Source organism: Orycteropus afer, unplaced genomic scaffold (assembly GCF_000298275.1).
Source record: "Orycteropus afer afer isolate SDZICR_OR568_19922 unplaced genomic scaffold, OryAfe1.0 scaffold00037, whole genome shotgun sequence".
NCBI classification, from domain to species: Eukaryota; Metazoa; Chordata; class Mammalia; order Tubulidentata; family Orycteropodidae; genus Orycteropus; species Orycteropus afer.
Genome location: NW_006921624.1, coordinates 15,129,852 through 15,142,491, shown reverse-complemented (window position 1 = coordinate 15,142,491; position 12,640 = coordinate 15,129,852). Strand labels below are relative to the sequence as shown.

At 44.7% G+C, this 12,640-nt stretch overlaps 1 protein-coding gene across 1 annotated transcript in view; it reads right to left on the bottom strand.

Moving 5' to 3' along the window:
* Positions 1-2,352, bottom strand: part of SUSD1 (sushi domain containing 1) — a 121,267-nt gene extending 118,915 nt beyond the window's left edge. Inside the window, exons 1-2 of the mRNA XM_007936768.2 lie at positions 2,343-2,352; positions 1,919-2,032 (exon numbers count right to left, since the gene is read on the bottom strand). Of these exons, the coding sequence (XP_007934959.2) occupies positions 1,919-2,032; positions 2,343-2,352 (124 nt within the window). The remainder of the gene's footprint in view (positions 1-1,918; positions 2,033-2,342) is intronic.
* Between the last annotated feature and the right edge of the window lie 10,288 nt (positions 2,353-12,640).

The window sequence follows — 12,640 nt, the reverse complement described above, 5'->3', positions numbered from 1 at the left end:
AAAGAGGGAGAGGCCTTCAACGAGATGGATTGACACGGTGGCTGTGATGATGGGCTCAAGTATAGCAGGGATTGTGGGGCTGGCGCGGGATCGGGCAGGGTTTCGTTCTGCTGTGCATGGGGTCGCTATGAGTCGGAAACGACTCGATGGCACTTAACAACAACAACACATTCCCACAACAACAACAACAACAAAACAGTGCATGACAGGATCTGCATGAGTGCTCCAAGATAGAACAGGCTCTCAAACCTCTATCTAGAACAATGTCCAGCCCAGCTTACAGAACCATGTGAGTTTCAAGCACAAGTCCAGCTGCCCCTAAAATGGCCTATCATCCTGACCTTTGCTGTTGTTGTCATCTCTGAGGCATAACTGTTTCCAAGTTCTCCCCTATAAACTTCACCAGAAGGGACACCTGGGTTTTGTATAGGATTCTAGAGCCCATAGGTCCCTTGGTCTCACACCATCATGTTATATTACCTCTGACACACATATAACCTCACCTGTGCCCTATGGTGCAATCTCTGCAAACAGTGTGCTGAGAGAAGGATATGCAGTACCCAGTCCTTGGGAGCAAATACCATTTAAATTAATAACCCCCTCTCCAAAGAGAAGTTTCTATTCAGAAGTCAAAGCCCAATCAAGAAAGCAGATGGCATTACTGGGAGGAGGAACTCATTTGAGGAGGGGGCAGAAAAGGCTTGTCTGTGCTCCCCAACTAGTTTCCAATCCTTGCTGAGCAAGTGGAGCTGGGGAGTGGGCAAGGGAGCTGGAAAGGAGAGGCCACACATCTCATGGGTAGATGCCTACAGGGAGAAGGTCAAAGATGACCCAACTGCAGCCGGCAGGAATGGTCACTGGCTGTGATTGGGAAAGCTTGTATCTGTCAAATGGAATGTGCTGGCCTGGCCAGGGGAAGCTGCTGGTTTGGTCTTTTGAACTCAGGGCTGAATTATTATTTATCTTCAGGGAGGGAAAAAAAAGATACTATAAGGCTACACTGTCGATCTACAAATGCAATGCAAAACTCAGTATTTTTACTGTGTGTAACAAGGTCACTGGGAAGAAACTGGGAGATTCTGGTAACATTTACTATATAAAACTGTTGTGAAAATCTCCCTCTGAATTGGGCTTGAACCTGGATATTGTCTGGCTCTCATGGAATGGTGGATGGAATGGCAAAAATAATCTCAGATGCTTCTAGCCTAATAGTCTTTATATTCTTTCAAGTCACCCAAGACCCCAAAGGGTCATAATGATAAAATAATTTGGAAGACGTAGATATTTCTGGTTGTTGTTGTTATGTGCCGTCGAGTCAAACCCAACTCATAGCAACCCCTCCTTGGGTTTCCGAGGCAGTATCAGTACGGAAGTAGGATTGCCCAACTTCCTTCCGAGGAGTGGCTGGTGAGTTTGAACCGCCAGCCGTCTGGTTAGTGGGCAAGTGTCTCAGCCACTATGCTACCAGAGCTCCCAGACATTTCTGGTAGACATAGACAAAGCACTAACATTTCACCAATTAGCCAACAAAAACAATAGGAAATTGTGTTTTGTTTTTCCTTCTGGTGTGAATATAAAGAGCTTTATATCAAAACCATCAGAAAGCTTAAGAAATATATTTATTTGAGTTGTTAAATCAAGCTCAAGTCTTAAAACATTTCAAATTTGTGCTATATCAGAGAGTCTTCAGATATTCAAGTTCAATGACCTCTAATAGGAGGGACACTTTCTTGCAAACATTAGCGAAAAGATATATCTAAACAAGAAAACAAAGACCTTTTTATAGTTTATAAAACTTCTTATAATAAAAGCATTGTGCAAAATAACACTGTTTCCCCTCAAGGACATCAACTATTTAGCACCAAAGAATCTTGTTTCATGATTCAACTCTTCGCCGAGCTCACAATCCAGGACTTACCAGCACACTGGGTCCTCCCGTTGCCCACAAAGCCGTAGTTGCAGATACAGATGTTCTTCCCTCCCCTTTGCTGGCAGGTGGCATGTTCATGGCAAGTGGCACAGACATCTAACCCTGAACCATAAATTGTAAGTTTTAGGAAAAGAAAAATTCAGTCACCTATTCTACATGAGTCACGTTTTGGGTAGTAGACATTTACAATGGAGAACCAAAATTTGAATACTAAAATAAAATAGGACAGAACTGATCTCAACCCTAAACCCTTTCAATGGCTACTCAGTGTTCACAGGACAAAGTGCAAATTCCATGCTCTTAATCCATGTTGCAGACTAACTCCTCCAGCCTCACTGTTCCAGCCCCCAACCCTACAAGGTATTCTTGAGCCAGGAGAAGCCAACTCCTCTTTCCCTAACATGCAACCCACCGTGATACATCCCTGCTTCAGCGGTAACATTGGGAGCTCTGGTGCCGGAGTGCCTACGGCATTCAAACCCACCAACCACTCCTTGGAAGGAAGGTTGAGCAATCAACTATCTGTAGTGATACTGCCTTGGAAACCCAAGGAGGGGTCTCTATGAGTCAGATTTGACTCAACAGCAGTGAGTTTTAGAGTTTAGCCATAACATTATCTGCAGGTAGTGTGACCTAGAATGTGTACCCCTTTGTCTCTGCACCTACTCATACCTCGAGACACAACTTAAATGTCACAATCTTTCTGAAGCCTTCTCCATTCTTTTTTTTCTAAATTTTATTTATTGTTGCAGAGAATATACAGAGCAAAACATACACCAATTCAACCATTTCTACCTGTACAATTAAGTGACATTATTATATTCTTTGAGTTGTGGCAACCATTCTCATCCTTCTTTCCTGAGTTGTTCCTCCCTCATTAATATAAACTCACTACCCCCTAAAGTTTCTTGCTTATCTTTCAAGTTACTGTTGTTCATTTGATCCCACATACCTAGTTCTTAAAAGAGTGTAATGCTCGAGACTGACCTTTTTACTAGTTAAGCTGAGTTACTGTTCAGTTTTAAGATAACTTCAGGCGATATTTTTGGTTTAAAGTTTAAAGATGATCTCAAGGCAATAGTTTCAGGGGTTCATCTACCCTCCGTGGCTCCAGAAAGTCTACAGGCCATGAGAATTTGGAATTCTTTTCTGCATCTTCCACCTTTTGATCAGGATTCTTCTATGGAATCTTCGATCAAATTGTTCAGTAATGGTAAGCAGGCACCATCCGTTATTCTGGTCTCATGGCAAAGAAGGCAGTTGTTCATGGAAGCAATTAGACACACATTCCATATCTCCCTCCTATTCCTGACTCTTTCTTTCTTTGTTGCTCCAGGTGAATAGAGACCAACTATTGTGCTTGGGTGGCCCATTCCTCCATTCTCGCTCCCTTGACACTGGTACATGGTACATCGCAATATCAATCACGTAAATGTATCATTATATTTGGTTCCAGTTCTATCTTTCTTGCTAGATATAGTGAATGAACTTCTCAAGGACAGAGATTATGTTGCATTTATCCAGATCCTGGCACAGTAGAAATACTCAACATGTTTTTGTTGCTAGACTGAACAAATGAACCTGCAGTCCTGCTTGCTACAACTCACAAAGCACACGGAAGGGAGAGGAAAGCATCTCTCCATTACACTACCTTCTTGCCTCTTAAAGAAGAAGTGAGTATGTTCAAGATAACAATGAGATAACAGCCAGTTCCCAGCAGGATGACCAGATCTTCATTATTTAGATAAACAGCAGCAATGTTTGTGACTGAAAGTCCCACAACATCCAAATCTACCAGATGGTGATGTATGGCCTAAGATCAGCTAAGAATCTCTGCTGGAGGCTATGTGGGATGTTGTTTTACTCAGTGTCTCTGTAATTTCAGGAGTGATCTTGCAAGGAGAACTTTCCCCCATGGAGTTTCATCTTGTATTGGCCCCATCACTATCCAGGTAATACAGGTTGGTTTAGCCTTCAGGCTGCTGCAGGAGTGAAACCAACTGAGACCCAGAGATTTCGAAATACTTTTAACCATCCTTGCTTTTAAACAATAAAAATTAAAGCAGCAAAGAAATGAGACAAGCCATACTCATCGCTGAATGATGCCAAATTAGCCATGGAATATTTACAATTTTTTTTTTTTTAATTTACAAAATTTATTGTAACCCAGACCACAAAGAAAAATTCAGTGAATTTCAAAAAAGCAGAAATTTTAGAGGCCATGTTATCTGACCACAATACAATAACACAATAAACCTAAAAAATAAAATAGAAGACAAACATCCCCAAAAGAAAATCTACTTGGAAACCACATAACACAGCCAACTGAGGTCTAATTTCTTGAGGGATTCAGAAGCTTCCTAGGGGAAAAAAAAATTATTGTTAAAAAAACCCAAAACCCACTGAACTCATTCCTGTGGCTGCCAGCCAAACAATAGACAGGCACATGGGCTGAACATTTACATCAGGTAGATACACTCCTTGGAAGGATCAATCATGGGAGAACAGAAGGGCAGTATATGCACAGGGAAATGCACTCAGAGCTTCTTAGAAATGCATGTTCTCGGGCCCCACCCTGCACCTACTGAATCAGAATCCATGCCGACTCAGTGTTTTAACAAGTTGCAATCCTGGGGAAAGAAAAGGCAGTGGTGAGTCTTTCACCAGCCTAGAGAAAGATACGGCAAAGCTCTAAGACCAATATAACAGAGAATAACCCCAGCGAGAGGACTTCTCTACACCAGCAGAAAGATCTCTCCGCCTTTGCTCTAAGCTGAGGGGCAGCCGTGTCAGGGCACAGCCTCACATCCACACCAACAGTGACTTTAGCTTCATCAGCACCAGACTTGGTAGCCTGAGGGCAGAGAGACGGCTGCCACACTAACTAAGCAAACCGCTGCAGAAGAGAAGGACCTCACAGGGACTCCTAGAATGACTGCCAGAGAAGCAGAATTGCAGGTTCCAAAACCATAGAAGGAGGAAAAATCGAACAAACACTTTTTGTTACTGTTGTATCCGCAGGCTGCGGTTGCTGCCCTCGGTTCACTTCCCACCTCCTCTCTGCAATGATTCAGCTAAAAGCACATCCAACAGTGAGAGGCTGGGACAGGCTGTGGTGCTTCAACCTAGGTAGAGTGTTCTCTCTTGCTTCCTGGTTGCATGACTCTAGGCAAATGAAGCTCTCAGTGCTCTAGTGTTTTAATCTGCCAGATGGAGATCATGCCGTGAGGAGTAAGTAAGAAATATAAATGCTGTCTGAACTCTAAAGCGTTCTATAAATGTGAGAGATAACTACCACGAATATTTATGTCAATTTTCATCTCATATTGTTAGATTTGCCATAACAAATCTATGTAACACCATAGATTACAGAGAGCGATTATCTGGGTTCTAATCCTAGTTCTGCCATTTACTAGCTGTATGATCCCTGATAATCTCTCTGCCTCAATTTTGTGTAAATCTGTAAAATGAAAACAATAAGAAACCTACCTTATCTGGTTGTGAGGATTAAAGAGTAAATGGTTAATACATGTCAAGCAAGGAGAATATGTTAGCCAATTTTTTAATGAGTAAATCAAGTCTAACACTGACAGCTGGCCAGCTCCCATTTATACTAACGAGGAGTATGACGAAGACGACCACTGCTGCAAAAATCCAAGGCAATAGCTTTGTATGGACAGATGCCTACTGTGGTAGTTAAATTTGTTAACTAATTTAAGCCTGGTTGCGTGACTGGGCAGCTGGTGGTAGTTATTCCCCATGATGAGACTGGCAATCAACTCCATGGTGGGATCTACCACAAGCAACTGAGTAGCTGCCTTTGGGATGTAGCCTGCTTCCTGTATATAAAGAGAGGCCTTGGGACTAGTCTCTAGCTTATGGCACTCTTGGACCCTGCATGCCATGTTGTTGTTCAGCAGCCTGCCATACTCTGCCGACCTTGGGACTTACAATGGACTTAAGTTAATGGCCTGCCGTGTGGTTTGGTAACATCGGGACTGTGCCTTTTTACTTGTCAACCTTGGGTTTGTCAGCCTCAGCAGCCAGCAGCTGTCTGAGTGAAGAAACGCCTCTAGCTCCAGTGGGCCGGGAGCAGGAGGCAGAGCTGGACCCCAAGGTTGAGGGGCTTTCACCCAGCCCCTAGAGCCTAGCACTTTGAACTTGGACTTAAAGCCTCCAAACTGTAAGAGAATAAACCTCCTGTTTGTTAAGGGCATCCCATTTGTGGCATATTTCTGTCACAGTGGCACTAGGGAACCAGAACACCTACCTATTCATGGGTTTGTATTCTAGGAACCACACATTTCAATTTACATAATCACTTCCTGCCTCCTCCTCCTCCTCCTGGGAGCCTTGGTGGCACAGTGGTTAAAGCTCTTGACTGTTAACCAAAAGGTCAGCAGTGGGAACCCATCAGCTGCTCTGCAGGAAAAAGCCATGGCAGTCTGCTTCCATAAAGATTAGAGCCTTGCATGGGAGATGAGAAGAGCAGTACTTGCACAGGGTGGTAGCTCAGAGGAAGGGAAAGTAGGACACAGGGAGCAGGTGGGAAGAGAGCTGTTACATTGTGGGGATTGCAGTCAATGTCATAAAACAAAATGTCTGTGAACTACTGAATGGAAAACCAATTTGCTTTGTAAACTTTCACCCATATCACAGTTTAAAAAAATAATAAATTAGGGTCTTGGTTGCTATGAGTCAGAATCTATACGAATTTTTTTTTTTTTCCCAGGGGTGAGGTGGGCTGGGCTGGGTTCCTCTTTCTCACCCCAGGTCTCAGCGTTTTGGGTAATACCTGACTTAAAAGTTGGAAGTTCATCTTCCTCACCCTTTCAGGGCTGCTCACCTCTCTCCCCTCCCCACCCAGTACCAAGTAAACCTGCGCCTCCGGTGGGGACAGAGGCTGCCAGCTGAGCAAGCCACTCTGGCTCTTTATTTCAATATTTCATATTTTCAGTACGAGAGCAGCAACTCCTTAGATGCGTATCTGAAATAACTGCAGATGGACTTTAGCAACACAATGAAAGGATTTTACCCTTGTCAGGGGAGGAAGGCAGGTTAAAGCACAAAGCTTGAACTTAAATCCTTCTTCATCTAATGCCTAGCCCTTCACAGACCAAACAAATCCTTCACGGGATTCTCTCTCTCAAACTTCTAGAGACACACGGCAAACGACTAAAAGACCTGAGAAATAAGCACAATGGGCCCAAAACTCCAAAGAGAAAGTAAGCATTGCCAAGTCTTCCACAACACAACTGTATTGTGGGTACCTAGGTAACCTTGTTCAAGGTTGTAGCCCCAGGAATCAGAGCAGCCCCCAAGGTATAGTAGATCCTCAATAAAGTTTTCTTATGTCAACATTCCAAAAATTAACAGTTCGCTACAAATAATAAGGGAGCTCTGGTGTAGCGTAGTGCCTAAGGCACTTGACTGTGAACCAGAAGGCTGGCAGTTCAAACCCACCAGCCACTCCTCAGAAGGAAGATGGGGCAATCTACTTCTGTAGTGATACTGCCTCGGAAACCCAAAGAGGGTTCGCTATGAGTTGGGGGCGACTCGATGGCACATAGCAACAACAACAAATAATTTTAAAAAATTATGCACTGCTCTTAAGAGACAACATCAGTTTGCAGAGATGGAAGGACACTGGGAAGCCTCAGAGTCTCCCCTCTCCAACCTCTTTGACAGAGAAACAAAACCATAGCTCTCACTTAAAAATGGCCTGAGCCAGAGAACTCTGCTCTCTCAAGCAATATAATGCTTGTAGGGCAACGTGAACCGTCCTGTAGTCTCCAGCCTCACCCCAACCCAGGCCTGGCATTCCCCATTAAGAACCCTCAACTTTTCCTCATGTAAAATGGCGGGCAGGGCCCTCAGCTTCCTTTTCCTTTCCTCGGTTCACTTCCTTCTTTGACCAAGATCAACTTGCTCTCGGGCCCCCACATCTGACCTCCAGACCAGGAACCAGTCCTCACTGACTGCCCCAACCTCAACACTTTGAGTTAGGAAGTTTGGGTTTTGCAGCCTATCATTAAGGCCACACCCTAGGTTCAGGCGGAGCCTGTCAACCACTAACCTCCTCCTGCCCTCAGGTCTTTCACATGCTGTCTCAGGTCTGACTCACAGTCTCCAGTATGTTGGATATTTCTTCCCCCATGTAACTAATTTCCCCTCTCTTCTCTGCAGAGCTGGTACCCATGGGTCACTTGCTACCTTGGGCTGCAGAGACAGTTTGTTGAGAAGGCTGGGGATGTGCCCAGGACCCTCGCCGGACGTGCAGGATGCACAGCAGTAGGTCTCTCTTCCTCAGTTCTAGTCTGGCTCCCTTACTCTGAGCAACTTGAAATCGTTCCCAAACAAGCCAGTCCTCTAGCTCTGCTCTTACATCCTCTTCCCCACTCTGAACGGTGAATATGCTTGGATTCATGATGACAAAGTAAGGACCAACCCACTGTCATCTAGTAGATTCCAACACTGACCCTGTAGGAGAGAGTAGTACTGTCCCATAGGGTCTCCAAGGCTGTACATCTTTACAGAAGAGACCGCCACATTTTTCTGCTGTGGAATGGCTGGTGGGTTCAAACAGCAGATTTTCTGGTTAGCAGCCAAGCACTTTAACCACTGGACCACCAGGCCTCCTGAGTGACAACCAAGCCTAAGAAATGCAGGTTTAGGAAACTCAAACACATTTTACACTATAAGAACATATTTCCCCCAAAGCTCTCTACCATTGCTCCCCCATGTTTCTCAAGACCCCTGCCCCTCCCCCTCCGGCCTTCCAAACCCTGGCCAGGCCTGAGCCAACAAGTCCCACAGCCACTCCCAGACTCAGAGCAATGCCAGAGAAAGGTTAAGGAACAAGACCGACTGGTTCCTCCTCTCCTCCGCATTCCAAACCTCTCTACTCCCCTGAGGCCTAGCACCCCACCCACCCCACCAATTGCAGGTCTCTCCCCCTTTCCTCATACTCAGGCTTTCTGAGTTTGGGCCCTCCACTTTGCTCCTTCCCAGAGCATCTTTGATCTCAATTAAACTGAATTCAATGCACATTATAAAATTCCAGTACAAACCATATCCCAACAAGGAGTTCTTAGTACACTAAACAATTACACTGTAATATGGTATAACTGCACAACAAAGAAGTAGGCGTGGTCACTGGTGCTGCAAGAAGTGGATAATTCTACCAGGCTTCCCAGGAGGGGGCCCACGGGCTGGTTTTGAAATATGAGGAGCAGGCACTACTAAGTAGATAGCTGGGCAGAGAGGGACTTCTCCATTCTTCATCTTCCTGCTTTTCTCAGAGACAAAGCTCTCCCCACCTGTCACCCAAACTTACTTCTTGACCAGGCTCCATTAAAGATCTCATTTATTTTTGCATTTTCAATTTCTTCTTCTCTAATAAACAATGTCCCCCAGCCTAAAATGTGATTTGTTTCACTTCCCCAAAAATGTTGCACTGACCTGGCTCACCCAACAGAATGCTGCCTTCTCTCTTGTAAATCGTGTGTGTGTGTGTGTGTGTGTGTGTGTGTGTATCTGTGTGTCGTAAAATATACATAAAATTTACCACTTTCCCATCTTCAGGTGTATGATTGACTTAATGAGTTATACACCGGCATTAAACACATTCGCAATGTTGTGCAACCACTACCACTATCTAGTTGCAGAACTGTTTCATCACCCCTAACAGAAACTCTAACCATTAAGCAATAACCCCTATTGCCACCCACAGCCCATGATAGTCTCTAATCTATTTTCTGTCTCTGTGAATTGGCCTGTTTTAGACATTTCATATCAGTTAAATCATTAACATGTACCCTTTTGTGTCTGACTTATTTCACTTACCATAATATTTTCAAGGTTCACCCACATTGTAAAACATGAATTAGAGCTCCATTCCTTTTTATGGCTGAATAATACTCCATCACATGGACATAGCACATTTTTCTTATCAATTTGTCTGTTAATGAGTTGTTTCCACTTTCTGGCTATTGTGAATAGTGCTAAAATGAACACTGGTATACACATTGCTGTTTGAGTCCCTGTTTTTAATTCTTTTCAGCATATAACTAGAAGTGGAATTGCTGGGTCGTGTGATAATTACATGTATAACTTTTTGAGGAACTGCCAAATTGTCCTCAGGCCTCTTAATCTCTTCAATCTCAAGGCTTCAAGTGACCATCAACTCTGTATCATTCACACACACCATTTTCCACATTCCTTCCTCCCTAACCCAAGGAGGGGTCGCTATGAGTCAGGACTGGCAAGACAGCAGTGAGTTTGGTTTTTGGTTTGGTATTCACTTAATTGAATGCTATAATAGCACCTCAAATTCAGGATGTCCAAAACAACTAATCATCTTCCCTTCCAGGAGCCCACATGGCTCAACGGTTAAGTGCTTGGCTGCTAACTGAAAAGTGGTAGTTCAAACCCACCCAGTGGCTCTAGAGGAGAAAGACCTGAAATAAAGATTAAACCAAAAAAAAAAAAAAAGAAAAACTAAACCCACGGCCATCGAGTTGATTCCAACTTACAGTGACCCCCATTGGGTTTCCAAGGCAGTAAGTCGTTATGGAACTAGATTGTCCCATCTTCCTTCTGAGGAACACCTGGCCGGTTTGAACCACCAAACTTCTGGTTAGTAGTCAAATGCCTAAGGCATTGTACCACCAGGGCTCCTAAAGATTACAGATCTTAGGTAATTTTAGATATCCTAAATCTTTAGATATCTTAAAGACTGCAACCAAGAAAACCCTATGGGGCAGTTCTATTCTGTCACAGAGGGTCACTATGAGTCATAATCTACTCAACAGCATTGAATAACAACACAGAACCACGTAGCCAAGTCACCCAGCCCCAAACCCCTACTGCCATTTTTAGTCTTCCATTTTCTTGCACTTTAATGTCTGATTAAGTCTTTCTGGTTTCATTTCCACCTTATCACTTACATTCAGTCCTCTCCTGCAGTCATTACTGTGGGTCCAGTCCTCAGGATTGCTAGGGCACCTATTGCAACAATATCCTCAATGGTCTCTCAGCCTCCAGTCTTTCCCCACATTGCCCTTAATAAAGCCATAATCTCCAAGGTGGTAAATGGAGGAAGAAGCCAACATAAAGAGAGGAGGCTCAACCAGGCAACCCTGACCTCCGTTTCTCAAAATCCACCCCACAGCCTTCAAGTGGTTACAAATGACTCGGTGGTTTCCAGCTGTGTTCAATCATCTTAATCCAGCAATTCAATGGGGCCGAGTGGGACTGCTTCCTGGGCTAAAGAGTCTTAACAGAAAGAGCCTGAAATAGAATCCAAGCTACAACTGCAGTGGAATGTAAGCCCAAGTTAGGGAAGGAAGTCGGAGAGCCTGTGAGACAGCCGATGTACAAAGCAGCCATTCTCAGAAGGCTGAGTCAAGAGAAACACCCACCAGGGAAGGCCAAAATTACAAGGCAAAGAGAACTTCGGAGGACAGAAGTCTAAGCCTCAAAACCAAAAACAAACTCACTGCCGAGTCAGACCCTACTCATAGTGACCCCTCCTTGGGTTTCCGAGGCAGTATCACTACCTCTTCCTTCCGATGAGTGGCTGGTGGGTTTGAACCACCAGCCTTCTGGTTAGCACTCAAATGCCTTAGGCACTACGCCAAAGTTCCCCCATTTCTCTGCACATGGAAATTCCCCTCAGTCTCAGGATGGGGGTTTAGTTTTATTGAGGAAGCTGGGATCCCCTTCTACAAGTTTGTGTCACTTCTTGGTAACAGAACCTGCAATGGCGACCCTCGGCCCAGTAACAGTCTAAATGCCCTGGTTGGCCAACCAAGGCACTCCACCTCCAGGTTAAGAAGGATCCCTTCCCACCCCCACTGCCCAGTCTTCTCTCACACACCAGTCAGACTGAAGCCTGCCCTTCCTCTGCCTGTCCCCTCGCCCTGGAACCATGCATATTTGTGGAGAGCTGACTAAGTCCTCTGCTATGAGTTGGGATGCCTTTTCCCCATCTCCGCATATCCAAACATTGCTAACCCTTGATGTCTCAGCGCAAGACCCTCATCTGTGAGGCCGGCTAGAAGCAGTCTTTCCCTTCTTTGATCCCCACATCTTCCCAGTGCACGATGGCCTTCTGCCTTCTGTTATGGTCATTTGTGTAAATGTTACATCCCCTACGTGACTGACTCCTCTTTGTAATTCCTGACAGACTCAGCATTGCATATCGGAAGGGAACCTACTCCAGTTGCCTGAAAATGGATTCGTGTCTTGTGTGTCTCCTCCGGACTAGGAGCTCAATGAGGGCCGGCACGCCGTCCCAGCACAGAGGGGAGCTACTATTCAAGGAGGAGCTCTGGTGGCGTAATTCCTAAGGCATTTGACTGCTAACCAGTAGGCTGGCGGTTCAAACCGACCAGCCACTCCTGGGAAGAAAGACTGCGCAATCTACTTCCGTAGAAATGCAGCCTCAGAAACCCAAGGAGGGGTCGCTAAGAGGGATCCGACTGGATGGCAGAGTTTGGTGTGGTTTAGTCTATGCAACGAACGAAAGAATGAATGAACACCTGACTTCTGCAAACGTCCTTACATTTCTTTCCCAGTATATTAGCATTCGTTTCTTCAGGAAGGTGAAAACAAAACAAAAGAAAAAAAACAGACATTTGTTTTGGGTCAAGAATTTGTCGTTCAAAAGCCACAGCAGCGCCGGAAGCGTGACAGTGCAGCCCGGAA